This window comes from Vulpes vulpes, chromosome 11, assembly GCF_048418805.1.
Source record: "Vulpes vulpes isolate BD-2025 chromosome 11, VulVul3, whole genome shotgun sequence".
In the NCBI taxonomy this organism is placed as follows: domain Eukaryota; kingdom Metazoa; phylum Chordata; class Mammalia; order Carnivora; family Canidae; genus Vulpes; species Vulpes vulpes.
This window is the reverse complement of record NC_132790.1, coordinates 8,367,968-8,387,803: the sequence shown is the minus strand read 5'-3', so window position 1 is coordinate 8,387,803 and position 19,836 is coordinate 8,367,968. Positions and strand designations below refer to the sequence as shown.

At 48.3% G+C, this 19,836-nt stretch overlaps 1 protein-coding gene across 3 annotated transcripts; it reads right to left on the bottom strand.

Moving 5' to 3' along the window:
• Window positions 1-234: 234 nt before the first annotated feature.
• E2F8 (E2F transcription factor 8) lies at window positions 235-18,147 on the bottom strand. Of its 3 annotated transcripts, none has more exons than XM_072725408.1 (13): window positions 17,696-18,147; window positions 15,801-15,930; window positions 13,713-13,991; window positions 13,132-13,288; window positions 10,665-10,979; window positions 10,284-10,445; window positions 8,519-8,656; window positions 6,555-6,758; window positions 6,153-6,240; window positions 5,364-5,895; window positions 1,819-1,951; window positions 1,312-1,700; window positions 235-1,004 (listed from the first exon to the last, which is right to left on the bottom strand). In XM_072725408.1, the coding sequence occupies exons 2-13, from the start codon at window positions 15,813-15,815 to the stop codon at window positions 822-824; spliced, it is 2,595 nt and encodes an 864-aa protein (XP_072581509.1). In that variant the 5' UTR covers window positions 15,816-15,930; window positions 17,696-18,147; the 3' UTR covers window positions 235-821. The 3 variants fall into 3 exon arrangements, with proteins under 3 accessions (XP_072581509.1, XP_072581511.1, XP_072581510.1); XM_072725410.1 differs by having other exon boundaries at window positions 8,519-8,581; window positions 17,696-17,796; XM_072725409.1 differs by lacking the exons at window positions 15,801-15,930; window positions 17,696-18,147 and adding an exon at window positions 16,259-16,663.
• Window positions 18,148-19,836: the final 1,689 nt, after the last annotated feature.

Genomic DNA, 19,836 nt, shown 5'->3' with positions numbered 1-19,836 from the left:
GGTGGAAAGCATGGGAGACTCTGCTGGGTGTCTGTAGCCACACAACAGCCTCTCCAAAGCCATTTTCACCGCTGAAAAGTCAAGCCACAGGGAAGACGGTAGGAACATTTCATAAACGTGGCACATCTAAAGGAACCCCGAAGGCACTGTCCTTACCAAGCATCCGCCTCCCCGGTTAGTGAGCGTTTCCTTTTCTCCCAGCAGCGCTCTAACCGGCCAAATGAAAATGTGAAATACATTTAGAAAAGTTTTAATTTGAACAACTTATGATTAAAAATACACTTTATAAATAATTTTTCCATAGACTTGATTGAGGATCATTGCAAACTTTACAAAAGGACACACGGCAACAAGAACAGATTAAAGGAATTACAAAAAACAGAGCTACAGCCATCCCATTTAAAAATACAACATTCCACATCACAGCGTTTCCATTGTGCAAAGGTGATGAGAATGCGGCACCGCGCATGTCACATATTCAGTCAGAGGGAAGTAAACTTTAATACGGTTACTTGGCATAATAGCATAGGCACAGCTCAGAGAATCCTTTCTCCCAGAAAGTTAATACACCTTAGTTCAACATTTTGCTTTTATCTGGTAGGTCTGATGGTTGAAATTAGCTTAGTACAAACATATATATATATATATAGGTGTGTGTGTGTGTGTGTGTGTGTAAGAAGGAAACAAGTATCTGCTTTGAAATTAAGTAAAGTCCCAACATATTTACAGTATTTTCAGAGACTGTGTTCTCCAAATCAGTCTGATTACTTTTTCTCTATTAAACAACTCTTTAGAAAATTAAACGAAGCCCAATCTGTCAATTAATGGACATCCTCTGTTGAGACTTCCAGTTTTCTCTGTGGGACAAAGAGAGCTCCTACAGAGGTTTTCTTAGCACCATCGAAATCCATGCAGGATGGGCCTGTCGGCTTCACTGGTCCACCCGGGGTCCGGAAGAAACTTTCGGCCACTGACTGTGACCCTTTGGGTGTCATTGGAACCGGCTGATGGGAAAGAGAACGGGAAAGACAAGTCAAACCTGCACAGGGAGGCATGGCCTTGATAGCCTCACAGGGCCGGGCCGGAAGGGTGTGGCACACGGTGGGAGCCCAGCAGATTTTACAAATGGCTGGGTGGACTCCTTGGGTACTCTTGCTGGGTTTGGAAGGCAGCTAGGCCTTCAGTCTCCCCCTCCCATCCTTTCCTTCTTCAAGGAAGGGAAGCAAAAGTGAGTCTTCTGTGATACTGATGATAGTTGGGCCTCAGTGACCCAAAGGAAAAAAAAAACCCGTTGGATGTAAATGCTCTCACCTGTTGTGAACCCGTCACAGCAACTGATTGTCCATTTGGTTGGTTCTGGCCTGGCACTGGCGAGTCGTACCTGGTGGCCCTTCCTTGCTGAGTGCCTGCACTTTCCGGCATGACACTAATGCCCTCTAGTCTTGGAGACACGGGAACAGCTCCAGGGCTGGCGGACACCTGCATACTGGGGGAGAGGAGTCCCAAGTGCTGCAGTGTGAAGTTTACAATGGCTGAGCTTGGGGTCTGGCCGGGAACAGGGTGGCTCCCAGCGAGAGCCGGGCTGTTCCCGACAGGCACAGCTGCCACCGAAGTTGGTGAGACCATTAGCTTCAAAGGTGTTACATGAAAAGAGGGAAAATTAACAGCAGTGAGTTCGGATGACGTCACTGGAATAACACCTGGAAAGACAAGGGGGGGAAAATATCTTAAAAGCACAGGCATTTGTCGGAGAGGCTTATAAGGCTTAAGTGAACTTGGGCCTGACCCACCTTTGCATAGTGTTTTAGGGACACTCACCTGTGATGGGGGAGCTGTAGATCCTGTGGTTTGGGGAAAGTGTACTGGAGTTTTCTTTACTAGACAGAATGGACTCTGCCCCCAGGGACGAGCACTGGGTGAGAGGGATTAGGTATCCTGATGGAAACAGGGTCTAGAAAACAAGGAGGATTTATTTTACATATGCATATGGAAGGAAAATGGACAGGTACCTGTGCCAGGACTCATATCCCTTAGCGGTTGTTTGTCTTATCAGACCAAAGCATCCAGTGGTATGGGCTACAGGCGGGCCACCTATGCAGCTAGTGGAAGACGATTTCACTCCCTCCCATTCCAATACCCGTCCTGTTAAAAGCCATGTGTTTCTCCAATGCTGTCTGTGGTCTCAGGAAGGGTCCTAAAGCTAGCAGTGAGCCTGCTTAGAGGTAGGATGTGCCCAACACACCCCCTCACACTGACATCCTAAGTCCCGCTATCAGACTTTTTGGTATGAAGTGGCGCTAAATGTCAGAACTACATTTAATGCAGCGGGGCACCATGGTGGTGCTGCTGTATTTGTTATAGGATTCTTCTTGAATTATGCAGGACGGTCATTTCCCAGAGTGTTCTAGGGAACCCTGGTTCCATGGGATGCAAGTTAGCCCTACTTGAATCATGGTCGAATGGGTCTTGGAAATGCTGGGTTGAACAAAGGAAAAAAAAAATGGTGACTTTATTAGAGAATTTCTGAGGGGCTGTAATGATGGAACGCATTATAAATCTCCAGGGAGGCATCCAGCATATAGCATTTCCTGGGCAACTTGGCAGCTACATTTTTGGTAGTGTTGGTATTCAAGGGAAACATTTTAAGAAATGGTGATTTAGAGAAGGGGGCTGGCTGCCAAAATCATAGGCCAAAATGTGGCTTCTGGGCTAGTTTTAGAAATAAAGTTTTATTAGAACACATTTATTTATGCTCTGGCTATAGCTGCTTTCTTACATTTTTAATAACAGCAGAATTGCATAGGTATCACCGAGACCATATGGCCCGCAAAGCCAAAAATCTTTAGTAGCTGGCCCTTCCCAGAAAAAATGTGCTGACCCCTCATTAAGAACTAAGTAGTTATACAACTGTGGGTTTTTCCCTAGGACCTTAGGTCCCAGCGGATACCAAGCAAATGCTCTTGATAATGTACAACTACAGGGCAGGGCCCCAGAGTTCAGAACCTAGAGATAACCGAAAAAAGAGAACTGGATGGTTCACACTGGAGACCCACATGTCACGGAGCAAAAGCTTTAGGCAATTAAGTCACATTCTAAACAGAAATGGCCAGTGTTGGGCTGTGTGTATCCCCTCAGCCAGCCTGCTTGGTCGCTGCACTTCTCCAAACAGACAGCCTGCCTGGGGGGCTGAACTGCCTGAGACGTCTGTTTCCGCCTTACCATGAGCGGGCCTGGCAAAAGCTAAAAGCAGCTCTTGTAACCTGGGGGGCCCTCCTTTTATCTTCCTCCAGATATTTCTTCTCGCCATTGTCAAAACAACACCCTGCACTTTGATCTAGCTGTTAATAGGTCCCATCTTTTCCTTGGGAACCAGTGAATGCAGAGCCTGCAATGCTCGCTCACAGTGCCCCCAAGACACTGTTGTTTCTTTATTAATTTTGCTTCTTAAATGTCTGGTACCGTTCCACAGCTTTACTGGCTGGTTCCTCGAAAGCTGCAGGAATAGAAACTTTTAATGGGGTGGATTTAGGCATTTTACAAATAGCGGTTCTTTGCCACCGTTAATCATACTCTCTCAAGGTACAAGTTACTCTGGTTGCTGGTTTAATTCTTTCAAATCTTCAGCAAAAGCTCTACTAATACTTATTTTTCAATTTTCTACAAGCTGCATTCTTCAAAAAAAATCTTTTAACCTATATAATGTCAATTCCTTTTCTTTTTTTTTTAAAACCAGAGCTATTAATTAATTAGCAGGATGAATGAATTTGGTATATTTCAGCTTGCATGTTTGTCATCTAGGCTACATCAGCCCTCTTTCCCCTTTCTCCTGTTCCATCAGCCTGTTTTATTTTTTTACTATTTCTTGTCATTCACTACCTAACATATTTCTGTTTATTTGTACACTGTCTTCTCTCCACCCGTAGAAGTGTATAGATTCTCAGTAATGTTTGCTGAATGAATTAACACAGGAATCTCTGATTTTCTTTGTTCCGCTCAGTCCATGCTGAAAAGAAATGGTCAACATGAAGTCACAGAGACGAAAAAAGAAGCAAAGGGACGTGGAAAATCTATCTACTGAGAATCCTAATCCTGAATGACTAAGTGGGCAACAGGGGACCATTATTAAATCATATCCATTGGCCCAAAGAGATTACGGACCTCCCAGAAAATGGAATCAAGCCAGAGCCTTGTGATTTTCCCCTTCGCATGTACATTAAATGCAAAATGATACTACGCGAAGATAATAGATGTTTTGAATGGTTACCATGAGGCCATCCTCGGGGAAGATTTGACAAACTCTAAAGCCTCTTTAATAACAACAGTTAGGGATAATACCCTTCAGCTTATACAGGGCCTTAAAAGGATCACAGGCCCCTTTATGTATATTATCATGTAATAAATTCACTTAACCTCACAAAAACTGCAACATGGCCCTGGGGCAAGTATTCAAAAGCAACAGTCACCAAAGGCAGGTGCTGGGTCTGATTTGCTCCAGACCACAGTGCTTTTACACCCAGGCGATGATCAGGAAAACATTGGTAGGATAAATTCTTCACGGATGTGCAAAAAAAAGATGTAGAGAAGTAAAATAAGTTAATAACAGGGACCAAATGAGGGACTAACTTCTGCCTCACGTTTAGTGGTGTTTATTTGGTGATAACATCCTTCCATATATAATTGTCTTGAGGGAGAAAAAAGGAGATGCGGTGTATAAGAGTGCCTACTGGTAGGCAGCTAACAAATGTCCATTCCTTCCTGAACTTAACCCCACCCAGGAAAAAAATGATCTGGAACACGGAAATCCCTGGGAGCCGGCGCATCGAGTCTACCTACCATCGGCCAGGATAAGCTTGACTATTCTATTACACAAAACAGAAATTTTGGTTTAAATTTTGAGGTGGGAAGGAAAAACAGAGGGTACAGTTAGTCTGTCAGGCGACAGATGCCAGGTAAGTGACATCAAACAAACATTAGGTAATGACTCAGAAAGCAGGAGTTAGAGGAACCCTATGCATCCAATCCATTCATCTGGGGTTACGTCTGCTTGTAAATTATTTAAGACTTTCACGACAGGTGTTTGCATTCCAGTATGTGACAGAGAAATGGACTTAAGGACAACCACCCGTGGTGCTTTAAAAAGCGAACAAATAATCCCTTCCTCCAAAGGTTAAAAATGTCCCTGTCGTCATCCCTGTCAGGGGATTAGCTGTCTGGGGCTTTGTTTGGATTATGGGATGCTAAGGAACGGTTCCTCGTCTTCTGAGAAACTGCCCTTTGCTCTGGTAAATTTCACGAGCTACTGAATTCTCCTCTGGCCAACTGCGGAGTTTCTAAAGCCCGACACAGTTCAAGGCTGTACTTACCGCGGAGACATTTTCAAGTCCTTTTAGGTCCTCTTTAAATTTCTTTTTGGAACCACCGTCCTCGAGCGTGCTTGCCCTCTTTGAGCCTCTTTCTCCAGCTGGCTCCTTGTCTCGGGTCTTGGCACCTGGTCTCTCCGGCACTGGCAGCAAGCTTCCGGGCCTGGTGGACGCACTGGCCTTGGCGACATCACTCGCTGCCTTCTCGGAGGTGGCATCTGTGGCATCTTTTGATCGTGTAGCTTTAGAAGAGGGAGTGGGGCAGACTGTGGGGCTCAGGCCTTGGGGTGGCGTCATGGTCTGGGCTTGGGCAGGCTGCAGGTAGATGGCATAGGACGGGCCTGAAGGGGCCTGAGGTAGGATCACCGGCACCGCAGGTGACAAGGGGCTGGGGAGGAGGGGGACCACCCCCAGAGGCTGGATGAGGGACGGTGCCGTCAGTTCCAGCTCAGCATTTGCTGGGGTGTCCAGAGGGGCCACAGGTTTGCAGTGCCCAGATCTTGCCAGCTGGACCTTCACTTTCTTTCTGGGTTCACTAAAAGACAAGATTTCCAACATGACACACTGGAAACACTTTTTCTCTAAAATGTTCCACCACTTTAGATTGGCCGAGATTGAAGCCGTGCATTCATGAAACTAGCAGCTCGGGTCTGTAATGACTGCCTAAGAGTTATAGAAAAGATTATCTCACCAGTTTCCCAGGCTAGCGAGGAGTTTTATATAAAATAAGTAATCCTAATGATGCGACGTAAAACTAATTCATCCTGCCACTAAAGAGTATTACCAACCTACCTTGATTGCTCTTCTAACTGCATTTTGCAAATAGCTGCGAGTTGAGCCATTTTACTTGGGAAGGGTGCTGAATTCTGAGAACTCTCAGCTGGTAAAACAGAAAAGGGTGGGGGAAGAGTGTTGGTCAAAGCAAAAGACTGAGTGCTCACACAGATGAAACGTCACTGAAGACAAAGGAACAGAAAACCTGCACCTCCCCCCCAATCACACAGCAATTAAACGATAAAGCCCACCAATTCCTTTTGATCCTTTCATTCATACAGGAGTTAGGCTTCAAGTGGGTCTGGGTAGAAGGGTATTGAAAACAGTTCTCTAACGAGTACCGTAGGGATCAACTAAGCTAAAGAAGCCGATAAAAAGGAATTCTTCTGAGCGGAGCCCAAAACCTTAATGAAAACATACCTTTGTTGGTCTTGATGGGGCTGCTGGGGGCAGAATTGATCTTTCTCCGGTCACTTTCGATGCTCTTTACCAGTTTAATAAGAGATGGGTGTCGAGTGAAGTTGGGTTTCCCACGCGTGGAGAAGAGGTTTTTGGCACAGTTGTCTTTCGAAGGACGCTTCGCCTCCAGATCGGAGCAGGGGAGAGGGAGGACTGGGCCCCGGCCTGAAAGAGAGGAGGGCAGGAGGTCAAAACCTGCCTGGCTCGGCCTCCCCGTGGAAGATGAAGTCCAAGTGTAGTCCGAGATCGATGTTAGGAATGAAAGCGTCCACAGGGATAAAGCGCTGACCTGGGGCCAGACCCTGTCTGATGTGCCTTACGCACAAGACCTTGTTCATCTTATTTTAACTGAATTCTGAGGTAAGATTTCAAGCTTTAACATCTCTGAAACCCACTGCATCCTACAACCAACCAGTAGTGTAGTAGAGTGTAATCATTAGTGGTTTCTCTTTCTTACGGATACAGACACAAAATTGTGCATCTTCTAATCCGTGGAGTCCTAACCCGATGACGGATGGCAAACCTCACTGCCGTGGGCTGAATATTTGGGCCCCTCAAGTTCACAGGTTGAGATCCTAACCCCCAAGGCGATGGTGTTAGGAGGTGGGGCCTTGGGAGGTGCTTAGGTCAGGAGGGCGGAGCCCTCCTGAACAGGATTCGGGCTCCTATAAAAGAGTCCCCACGGTGCTCTCTACTCCCTTCTGCCTTGTGAGGTCATGACAAAAAGAGGGCCGTCTACAAAGCAGGCTCTGGATATGTTGGTGCCACGATCTCGGACTTCCCGGCCTCCAGAACTGTGAGAAATAAACTTCTGTTGCTTGTAAGCCACCCAGTCTAAGGTATTTGGTTACAGCAGCCTGAACCAGACTAAGACACTCTCAACAACTCCATGAGGTAGGTAATTCTTGGGAAATGCAGCCCCACCTCAGAGACACTCAGCCACTCACCTTGGTCTCTCAGCTAGTAGAACGTGAGTCTGGGATATGAACCAGCCAGTCTGGCCCTAGAGCCTACACTCTGCATCCCTGCACCAAAGGACCTCTCTCTGAGGTCCCAGCCCACTCTTGAACTGTATAAGTCCACATATACACAGATTTTTTTTTTTTTGCACTGCAGTACTGTAAATGTGTTCTTTTCCTCATGATTTCTTAGTAACATTTTCTAGCGTACTTCATTGTAAGAATATAGTAGAGGATACATATAACATACAAAGTATGTGTTGACTTTAGGGTATTGCTAAGTCTTCTGGTCAATGTTATAGGCTATTTTAGTAGTTAAGTTTTGGGGGATTCTAAAGTCATATGCAGGTTTTTGATTACACCCCTAATGCCTGTGTTGTTCAAGAGTCAACATATACTGAAAATCACAATAACCTTGGAAACAAACCACCGTTCTTCCCATTGCACAGGGGAGGAAACAGCTTTGGACCTATCACTTGCTCCAGGCCACACAGCTAATGAGCTTCCCTCCACCTCCGTGGCCTTGTGTTCTTGCCACCGAACGCCTCGGCTCGGGATCTTTGGTGGAATGCAAAATGTCAGAACCCCAGAATTGAGATGGAGACCAGAGTATCGATACTGGAATGAATTCATTTCATATTCTCAGTGTGTGTGGGCTCCTTTATGGTCGCTGAACCGGATAATCATTAAGCAATAGTTTCTTATGGATTTTCTGAGATTTTCAACTTTTTCAGATCCTTTAACACAGGCTCTGCCTGTTGGGTACAGGGTAAGAGGCGTTTTGGATCTTGGGGTCGCTGATGGAACCAGCCGCTGTGCTTTCCATATTGGCGCTCGTCTCTGTCTTTCCAGCAACTTACGGTCTTGCCATGTGGGAGTGTGGGTGGGGAGAGAAAGGGAGACTATCTCCCAATGTGCATTAATTCAGAACAATGAAGTGAAGAATGAAGGGAAGCAAATACATACCACTGGGACTTGGACTGATCTCTGGGCCTGTCCATTTAAAAGCTGGTTTTCGGCCTCTTTCTTCTGTAACATGAACTTTCTTGATAAGATTCAGGCTACTCAGAACATTAGCTATATCATACAACCTCCTAATTTTTGCTGGAAAATAAAAGGTATATATACCACTTAATGGAGTAATGAAAGATCAAAGGACTCTGCTTCCTAAGGACGTCACGTATATTCAAAGAGCTATCCTAGCCATCAACGTCAAACAGAGGAAAATGGGACCCTTTCAAGTTATTCTGGTGCTACGGCTTTAACTCACACAAAAAAACAGGTTTAAATATTGAAAAGACTTCAGTTGCTGCGGGTACCGAATTTTGAAATGACAAAGGTTGAAAAAGGAAAAAATGACTTCATGAGATCACCCTATTGGGAACTACGTTACAGATTTTTGAATACAAAGTTCCCACTGCTGGGAATCTTCTAATGAGGATTCAGAAGAGTTCTAGGAATAGAAATAAAGCGCTGATGATAAATGTATCGCTTTCCCACTTGGGAGAGTTTATAACAATGAGACTTATTCACTATCATAAGCATAGAGGATTCTATACCCCATCAAAATTTGTATAGTTTTATCATTGTCCTTACGTGAGAGGCAATGCAGAGATTAGTTAATTCTACAAATCTTACATATCTTAAAAAAGTTTTGTTACAAGAAGCCTGCCTTTACTTCCAGCTTGATAGTACAAAATTAGAAATTGGGCCCCTTCTTCACAGCCATGCCAGAAAGTTCTGAATTGCCTGGGGATTCAGCAAGTTATACATCTGCAGTTCCTGGAATGGTTTCCAGCGCTGTGACTAACCAGTGACATGGAGGGTTGAAAATTGTCTGGGGAGTCAGAAAAAGCAGGCAGCCCATCAAGAGTCCAGGGACGTGTTTTCTGAAATCCCATCGTCTCCCAAGGCAATTGCCAGTATTATTGCCTATACCCTCGACTTAATTTTGTCCTTAGAGAGACACTATCAACCTGGAGATGTCTGAATTTACTTTCTCAGGACTAGGGTGGTTTACAGGGATGGGAAAGGAGTCTGGGTGACAACTCCTGGCCCCCCCTCCCCGCAGCGGGTCCCCTGTTGAGGCTAGCCTCGTGCCTTGTGGGGAGAGGTAGGCATGCAGCAGGTCCTTCCCATCTGCTAAGTACTTCTTTCTGTCTGCATCTCTTCCTGGAGCCTCCTGCAAAGCCTGTCACTGAGGTGCGGGCTGAGCTCTGCGTCAGGAACCCAGTGCAGGCCCTTTTCCTACTTTGAGCAGGCCTGGCTAAGACTATTGTTTTCAAAATGGCCAACCAACTGTTCTGCAGGTAGGTCACTTCTAGGAACAATCTTAGAAGAGTTACTTATTTCTACCCTTATACATGAGAGCAGAGATCTGGGTTCCAGACCCACTTTACAATTTACTGCTCATTTAGACTTCAGGCGCCCACAGGGCCCACGTGTGCAAAATGGGGACGGTGTTACAGTATCCAAGGAGGTAACTTTTAAGGAACTGTTTATAAGCCAAAGTGCTGGACAAATAAGACTCGTTATATATGTATCTTTGAATCCTGCATGTTAGCAAAAACCGGTATAATCAGTATAATCGTGGCTTCTGGGGAGAAGTGAAGCTACAAAAGCATAATTAGAGAAGATGTCAGGCTAGGAAATGTATTTGGAAATCAGTTGAGAAGTAAGATTTTACAGTCTAAGATGAGGTCCAAAAGCCCATGACAGTCACCACACTTACTTTTAAACTTGCTTCTATCCAGATCTTCCACGTGGTCTTCCCCAATTAAAATCTTGGCAGCGATTTCTAGGCTTACTATCTGAGGCGTTGACACCAAAAACAGCATCACAAATTTCTGGCTCATCACTCTTAAAGACTTATCTTTGCGGCTGTTTACAGAAGCTTTGGAGAAGGATGAGGATTAGAGAATTAAAATTCATGAAGGGACAAGTGACTTCTAAAGTAACAAGGCTAAAAATACCACAACCTCATCAGACAGTTGACAACTGCAGCATTTTAACATGTTGAAAGGCAGCAGCTGCTTTAGAACAGTGTTTTGTAAGGAACCTTTTCCCTTAGGCCTCTGAGAAGTGCTGTGTAGCTCTTCGAACCATTGCTCACCTGCCCGAAATTCCACTCCAGGGAGTTCGACAAAACACATGTCTGGGTGTCCATTCTGGCCAGTGTTTGATTTGATGATATGATCCTCTATACCGTAAGTCTTACTAAAGTCAAACTCTTGTTCATATTCTTTCTTTTTGATCATCATAATCTGCTCCGCATACTTGTTCTCCTCCCCGACGCTTTTCAGAGTCCCCAGGGTTTTGTTGAGGTTATGTCGCCCGTGCCAGGTGTACCTGTTTTTGGCGAGGCGGCTCACCATGTGTAAGCTCTCTAGGACGTTCACAATATCGTAAATGCGTCGCCGCTCAACATCTGCAAAGAACGAGCAATTGTACGTACTAGGATCAGATTTTGTAATGTGTATAGAACGGAGTAACTTTTTCGTCCCTGATCTATTGACCAGCGGGGTCTGGATGATATAACTTTATTTACACTCAATAGAGAGTGTGAAGGTGAGAAAGACATGTTTCTGCTCTCATAGTGTACAAAGAATATGAATTAGACAGGTAACCTTCATTAAGGGCCTACTGTGTGCCATACAGCTTTAGGAAACGTTTACCATAAACTGGTGAGGCGGGTGTTACTATTCACATTTTACTGACGAGGAAATAGAAGCTTAGGCTGGTGACGCAGCTCACCCCAAGGTACAGAGCCAGTAAGTGGCAAACACAAGTCTTTAATACTCTAAATTCCACATATCATCACCTGTTTTTTCTATTACTCTTCAAAGCTTGCGTGGGCATGTGGGCATGCATGCACATGCGTGTGTCACACAGACACACACAGCTGTCAGAGGATAGGTACAAAGCACTGTGATTTCTTGCTGTTCCTGGGCCCTGCCAGATATGCCCCTGTCTGAAGGCCTTTGTAGTGGGCTACTCTGCCTGGAATTCCTGTTCCAGATGCCTTCATTGCTCCCCACCTCCACTCTTTCAAGTTCTTGCCTAGATGTCACCTTCTCAACGAGGCCTGACCTGACCACCTAATTTAAGCACACACCTAGCACTCCTGGTTCCCCTTTACCCTGTTCTACATTTTATTTTTCCCACAGCATGTGCTACCTTCTAACATACGTTATTACCACTTGCTTACTATGTGCTTCGTATAATACCTATCATTAGCTCTCCTTACTATCTGTCCTTTGTGTACCTCTCTATTGGACCCCACTAGAAAGTAGGTTCCAGAGGAGGAAAGATTTTATTCTTTTCATTCACTGATGTCATCTGAAGCTCCTACAACATTGCCTGGCACACAGTAGGTGGTCAACAGCTACCTGCTGAATTAAAGGTATAGCCTACATGGAAATGATAAAGCATATGTGAACTGATGAATCTAAATGGCATCATCTTTTTTTTTTTTGAAGATTTTATTTATTCACTCATGAGAGACAGAGAGAGAGAGAGAGAGAGAGAGAGAGAGAAAGAAGCAGAGACACAGGTAGAGGGAGAAGCAGACTCCATTCAGGGAGCCCGATGTGGGACTCGATCCCGGGTCCCCAGGATCACGCCCTGGGCCGAAGGTGGCGCTAAACCACTGAGCCACCCGGGCTGCCCAAAATGGCATATTCTTAAAATGTGAAATCAAGTTGATATTTATAAACATGTATCTGGAAAAGTAAAACTTTCTTCGTGGAATGATAGCTATATATTAAAATCTCCTGCATTGGGGCGCGTGGGTGGCTCAGCTGGTTAGGCATTTGCCTTCAGCTCAGGTCATGATCTCGGGGTCCTGGGATGGAGCCCCGTGTCAGGCTCCCTGCCCAGTGGGGAGCCTGCTTCTCCCTCTCTTCCCTGCTTCTGCTTTCTCTTACTGTCTCTGTATCTCTCTCTCTCTCTCGCTCTCAAATAAAGGAATAAAGCCTTTAAAAAAAAATCTCCTGCATCATCTCTTTAGTGTCAGATTATAGTATTGTCACGACTCCAAAGATATCCCACATTTGACACAGACCCCTTTTTAGCTGTAACTAGATTCAGGCAGTAAAGGGGTAGGAGGAACACAGTAACTTTTACCAAACACAGAAATGTACTGGTCCTCAGGAGAGCAGAGTGCAGGGAGCGCTAACGCCCTGCTTCCACTCACAGCAGCGCATCCTCATCATAAACTGTGAAGAGACTGTTCCTCAGCCCAGCTCTTCAGGGGGAGAACCGAGACAGAAGTTCAAAGTTGCAGCTGTTTATGAAACAAGTCATAAAACAATGCTGCTTTCCCTTACAGCCTCAGAGCTTTCGAAATGCAATCAGAAGCAATCTCCATTGTGATTTTTTTATTTCTGTTTGAAGACTTACTCAAAGTGGAAAGTCTATGCCTTTATTCTTAGATTGACAGGGCTTTAGAGATTTATCATTCCTACGTGGCATCGCTGCGTCATGACAAACACCGGCTAGATGAGCACGGGTCTGAAGGAGCAAGTCCATGAAGTCACTTTTAATTATTAACCGTCTCAGTGAGCTCTCTGCACACTTACTAAGTTCCTCGGCGACTTCGTCAAGGCAGATGTCATTATTCACAGCAGGGTTGGGATAGTTAGGATATCGTGCTAAGAACTTATGACACAACAATCCTAAACTCTTCTCTTTTCGACTTGGTTGGGATTTCTCATATTCATCTCCGGATAAGTGTTCCTACAAAAGAAGAGGTCAGTAATGTCTGAACCAGAAATAAAGCTTGACAGGTTTATTAAGGTCGCCTGCACTCGATGGCTAACACGCTTAGCTGCAAAATTTTGGAGTGGGGGGAGGTGTGAGCCAAGATAAACTGCTTGACAGATCTAAAAAGGAAGCTTGAACTGAAAATAAGTCAAAGGCTCAGAATTTCTAGTGTTGTATTTGAGGGAGTCAAAACGTTTCCTGTGCTCTGAAGGCAGCTAGTAACAGTCTGTAGGTGGAGATGCTTAAATTGCTGGTACTTTTGTAATAGCACCTCCTTCCTCCCCTACACACACACACACACACACACACACACACACACACCCCCCACACACACACACCACACACACAGGGGCCTGTCGGTGCCCACCAGTCTCCACCCAGTTTTCTGCAAACCTACATGTAAACAATCTTTGGCCTCAGGTAATCCATTTCTGCTGTCAAACAACCCCCTTTTCTGATCTCTGTTTCGTATCTCGGGGCTCACGGCACTGATGAGCATTTTCAGGTTGGCTGTTGGTGTCCACGGTTCTCCCTGGGAGATTTCCTTGGGTTTGGTGGGTGTGGTCAAAGGGCCCAAGTCGGGCTGGATGTCTGGCAACACTATATTTGCTGCAGTGGATTCTTTCAGGGGTGTTTTCATTAGTCCTCTTTTATGTGGCTCAAAAAAGAGATTTTCCTGGTTTAAAACAAGTTAAAAATTAAATCCACTATAAAACAGGATCAGATAGCTTTTGAGTTTAGAAATTGTACAATAAATAGAATATTGCTAAGGAAAAAATGCCTAATGAGGTTGGAGAGTCACTTAAATTAGTAACTGTATTCCTTTTTTTTTTTTTTTTTTTTTTTTTTAGTAACTGTATTCCAATGATCACTTGATGCTTATGGTCTTTTTGCTAGCTAAACTGCCATTTTAATCTTGCAGTAAAGCACAGACTTAAATTTTTATGTTCCAAGAATCAAAAAACGAAAAACCCTTTAAAGCCTAATTTTACAGCCTTTTTGACATAATTTTTGATTTAGAAGAGTGTTGCAGGTAGCATAGAGCGTTCCTATATACCCTTCACTCAGCTTTCCCTAATAGGACTGATGATTGTAAGCGACCCAAACCTCCTAGGAGTGACTTTTACACAGGACACTGCAATAAGTCAAGGCCTACACGGCAGAAACCGTGTCCCATTCCTCTGTGCGTCCATCTCACACAGTGGCTACATGCACCGAAGGCTAAAGAGGTGAAATGCCATTGATGTGGAAGAGGCAGAAAGCCAAGGGGACAAGGGTGAGGTCACATCATGGTCATACTGCTAGGCAAAACCTAGTAGGGAGCAAAATCCAGAGTGTCTAAGAGCAAAGAAAAGTCTGCTCTTTGAGTATTTACCCCTCTCACTTTATAAAAGGAAAAATGGGGCCCAGAGAAATAAAATTAGTTATTCAAAGTCACAAAGCTAGTTCCTAGCAGAGGTAGGACTGCCACTGAAGCATGAGGGTAAATTAATAGCAGTTTACAAATAGGATGAATGGAGATTATGTTTCTTTTACTTTCGGCCACTGGGGACTCCACACATTCTTACTATCTGTGGCTATGTTAGAGAAAATGCTTGGAATGGCAATACGTGAAAGAACACAGAGACTCTGGTTCCTCAGTGACTTTAGGAACAAAGATTAATGAGGCTGTTTAACATGTCTCTGACTCCTTGGGATTTGTCAAGAGCTTTTCCATTTGTATTTTCACCAAATCCTGTAGTCCCACTCTGCAGAAGAGGAGACCCTGGCTGAGAGAGGTTGCACAGGCTTTAAACCAGAATATCCTCAATCCAACTATGGTGTTCTTACAAGGAAATCAGCCTGATGGGCACAACGGAGGACCCTCCCAAGCATGTGCACCCGAGAGGTGCTAATCTAGAATGGCGTTTCTCTAAAGGCGTTTCTCTAAAGTCCTCTGCCTCCGACTATCAGAAACGATAGCAATTCTCTTACTTGAGGAACTTGCATTTTTTTTTTCATTTTTTAATCTATCAGTAGTTGGGACACCAGTCAAGATACCCCTACTGAAAAACCTGTTGTTATTTTGCAAAATGTCTACCTCAAGTTTAAGAAGCTGCCGATTTGGTAGGAAATTACCTTAAAAGAAATCCGATCTCAAATCTTGTCAAATGCCCTCTCTGAATTCTAACTGTCCAAGAATTCTGAGAAATATCACAGTGCAGCCAACCAATTTTATTATTCTTAAAAATGCCTTTTCTCTCTGCTTATCTCTTTGGGACTTCCGTTTGGAATCAAACCGTTAAAAACTTTGGATTACTTTACCTCTAGCCAAACTCTTCCCCTCTTTAAAAATTAAATTTCCCTTCCTTCGGGGTTTTTACAGAAGCTAACTAAAAAGGGATGTGGCATTAATACGATACTGGATGTGGAAAAATTATGGGGTGGAATCAGGGTGATATCGCATTTCAAACTGCAAGGAGGAATACTAAAGTTAGAAAGGTACCTTTTCATTCTCCATTCTGTAAATTTCTCATACATTTAGAGTCTCTTTAAAAATGAAAAATCTGGAGTTTCTCCCAACACCCTGAGATGGTTTAAGTAGTCCAATCAATTCTATTAAAAAGTTTATTTTCCTTAAAAAGAAAAGGAAACAGATACAGTTAAAAGAAAAATAAAACCAGGAGCTCCGCTGAATATTCCTCCATGGACACCGCTAGGCCACTTAAACAAAGACTAACGAGAAATGACAAATTACATGTACATTTTATTCCGTCCCAGAGCTTAAGCCCCGCCGGGCCGAGAACCTCCATCAAACGCCAGTGAACTCCAGCAAACCGGTCCGCTGTCAGGAGACTTAAAGCAAACCACAAAGCTCCCAGTGACAGTCGTCTCCCACCTTCACCGAAGGCGCGCCATTGCCCGGCCCTCGCCGAGGGGACCGCAGCCAGCACGAGCACCCACCTGTTCCCAGGTCAGGCCTCCGGGACTCAGCGCCCCGGCCCCGAGCCCGCCTCCGGCTGAGCGGACACGACCCCAAGCATCTGGATCAACGTCTGCATCTAGATGCCTGAATGTTTGCCCTTGACACACACACGTGCACAGGGTCAGCTGCAAAGTCTTGGGAAACAGCCCGATAGGAAGCTTCCAAATTCAGTCCTTCAAGCTCCAAAAAGTCCTCCGGGTATTTAAAGAGCGCCGGATGCTTAAGATTTTCTCTTTTTTTTTTAAGACATCCTCAAAGATGCAAAGCGCCGTGTGCTCAGTGTCGGGCGGCCAGTTCGCGCCACGCTGCTGGATCCCCCCCCGGCCCCCCCTCCCCGAGGACGCGTCGGTGCAGCAAAGCCACCAGGTAGGCGCCCCGCGGCCGCCCCGCGCCCCGCGCACTTCCCCCTCCGCCCCGCCGCCTGCCCCTCCCCCCGCGCGGCCCGCGCGCCGCCGGCCCTGCAGTTCCCGGACGGCTTCGCCGCCGTTACCAGGCAACGACTCTCGACCAATCAGGGAGCGGGGCGCCGGGCTGTGATTGGCGGCGGCCGCCGGGGGCGGGGCCGGACCTTGCGCCTTCGATTTAAAAATTTGGCGCGGAAAGCCGGGCCGTGGCCGGCGCCGCCCCTCGGCTGCGCGGGGCCTGAGCGCGGGCAAACCCGCGCCCGGAACCACGGTGTCCCCGCCCCTCCCCCTCGCCCGCCCCCTCCCCTCTGCGCGGGAGCTCAGCTCCTCCCTCCACGGCCCCCGGCGGAGCGAGAGGCGGGAAACGGCCGTCGCGGCCGCGGCCCTGCCGAGCCCGCTCCCGGGGCCGGGCCGGCTGGGCGCCGCGTCCCGGTGCGTCCCGCTGACCTGTCAGTTCACCTCACGGTTGGAGCTGGCGGGGGGGCGCTGAGCGAGCGGGGACCCCCCCGGCGCCCCTTCCCCTCCCGGGTCCGGGAGCCCGCGCGTCCGGCCGTCAGTCGGTCCTCACGCCGCGCCGAGGTGGGTGCCGCGGAGGGCAACGCCGGGACCGGGACTGGGGGGCCGGCGGGCGGGCGGAGGGAGCGTGACCGTCCCGGAGCAGCCGAGCCCCCGATTTGAAATTAACCCGCTCCCGGCGCGAGGCGATCCCGCGGGCTGGGAGGGCCGCTCCCCTCCCCCACGCCGCCCGTCCCGGCCCCGGCCCCGCGCGCCAATCGGAGCCTCCAGGCCCGAGCCGCCGGCGAATCAGGCTGCAGGCACCGCCCTCGGGGCCCGCCTCCGCCGCGGAGTTGGGGGAAAAGTTCAGCAACTTTTTTTTTTCCTTCCCCCCCCCCCCCCCAGCCCCGAACACCCCCTCCCCTGGCTGCAGTTGGGGAATGAGGTTTGGCCCTCCCGGGGCACGCGGGCTGAGACCCGGGCGCCTGCGCTGCCGCCCGGCCCGGATGCACTCACCTGCCCCGGGGACCCCGGCCGGGACCACTGCCCCTTGCATCTCCCGCGTGCATTACCGCGCTGCCCACCACCTGCCCCACGGCTCCCAGAAACTGGTGTGTAGAGGGCGACGCTTGACCACTGGTGCGCACGCTCGATGGGCGCGGGGGTGCTCCTGGCCGAGACGGGAGAGCTCAGGTGTGGGGAGGAGGAGGAGGAGGAGGAAGGTCGAAAACCCGCCAAGCCCGTGCCGGGCGCCCACCCGCTCCTCCCTTCGCTCCGCCTTGTCGTCTTTCCTCTCTTTCCCCTCTTTTTCCGGCCGCCGAGCCTCGGACAGCTTGGGCGTGGAATATCGGGGGGTTCTAGACGCCCAGCAGGACTGGGAGGCGCTCTGGTGCAAAGCCCTCGTCGGTGCAGTCGGGGAAACCGAGGCCCGGGGCGGGTGCCCGGGTGGTGCGCGCGCGTGTCCGCCTGCCGCGCCGCCCCCGCCGCGGAGCGTTTCCCCTTTTCGCGGGGGGACCTGCGCGGGAGCCGCGGCGCAGCCCGTGTTGCCCAAGCGCGGAGCTCGGGGCGCCCATCCACCGACGGTTTGGCCGGAGCCCTTCCGCCTGCAGTCTCGCGTCTCTAAGCTCCAGCAAGGCCCCCGTCCACGGTCCCCCAGGCCACTCACGTGCCCGCGAATCTCCAGCGCAGCCCTGCAGCGCGGGACGCGCTCACAGTCCCGGGCGCCCAGCAGGGCGGGGCTGCTGGGGGCTGGGGCCGCGGTGTGCAGCGACCCACCCAGGGCCGGGGGTCCCTTCCCCGCGGAGAGCGACCCTGGGCTGCACGGGGTGGCCGTCCCGACGGTTAGGGCCGCGGCACCCGCGTCCTCCCCTCCCACATCGGCCCGAGGCAGATGTTGCCGGGGCCCTTGCACCTGGAAGCCGCCTTCCAGGGTGCTGTGCCGAAGGTCTCCCATTTAAACCAAAGCGGGGGTCACCGGGCAGAGCTCTCACCCCCGACGGCACTAAGCAGCTGGTTCTTAGCGAGCCCGGGTCCACCTTTCCCGGAGCAAGGTGTGTGCTTATACATCAGGAAAAGGGGGCCAGGTGGTGTTTCTGCTTTGGCCACGGTCTCACAGATTGTCCCCCCCCCATTGCTCCCTCATCCCCAGCACTGATAGTGCTCCTGCTCCCCTGTGTCCAGAGGCAGTAACTAATGGGTTCCTATCTGACCTACCTGGCCATCGATGCCACAGGTGTCTGAGTGCCAAGGATCTATAAGGCAAACAGTGCAAGGAGCAGCCCCCTCTGGTGACACTGCACAGGGTACATGTCCTGTAATGCTCTGCCCCAGTGTTAAGCATGGGCTGGGAAAGCGAAGTAGAGCGTTTTTCAGTAACCGACCCTAAGGGACAGGGCTGGGATTTGAAGCCTATAGTCTGTTACTGCTAAGGGCTTTCCACGGGAAGCCGTGATCTCCGCCGGGCTGGTGGCAGTTGTGCCCCGCGTCACAGAACAGGGGTAGGTGAATGGCTGCAGGTTAGCTGTCGAGTCAGAACTGGGATCCGGGTCCGCTTGCTCCCAGTTCATATATCCAGTTTCACTGCCTCTGAAAAGTTTCCTGTGAAAACAACGGCGGCGGCACCTGAGACCCGTCTTTAAGCACCTGCCCCTCCCCATGCCCCCCGCGCAACAAAATAATAATTTGTGTTAGTAAATCTTGTTTTAATGACAATTGTCTCCTACTGAAGCATGTGCAATTAAAATCCAAGTCACTGGCTGATGAGAAGTAGGTCTAGTAAGACTGGAATGAGATAGTTTTAAAGTCTTACCAGGTCTTTTCTGTGAAGGTAATGAAAAAAAAAAAAGAAAAGAAAAAAAGCAAGCTGAAGCATTTCCCCTCAACCCCGTATCGTGTGCTGATGTGAAGCTCAGCAAGAATGCGAAGGGAAGCGGCAAGACTGCTGGAGACTTCCACGGTCACTGCAGAGCCGAGAAGGAAGGCGGAGGAGAAGGACAGGCTGGAAATCTTTTTTTTTGTGACTTTCCCACCAGATGTGTTTACCGTTCATTAGTTTATCAAATCCAAGGGAATATTTGTTCATTTGTTTCTGGTCTCTCGCTCACCATGTTGTGTAACGTGTGTCTCACTGAAGTTAGACCAGTTTTTCAACTCTCTGC

Bases quoted from the DNA above. Each gene is read 5' to 3' on its own strand.
- E2F8 (XM_072725408.1), bottom strand. The intron at 5,896-6,152 runs GTAGGTTGGTAA...CTTGTCTTTTAG, and splicing joins CAGTTAGAAGAGCAATCAAG to TGAACCCAGAAAGAAAGTGA. The intron at 1,952-5,363 runs GTAAGTACAGCC...CTTGTTTTCTAG, and splicing joins GACTTGAAAATGTCTCCGCG to ACCCTGTTTCCATCAGGATA.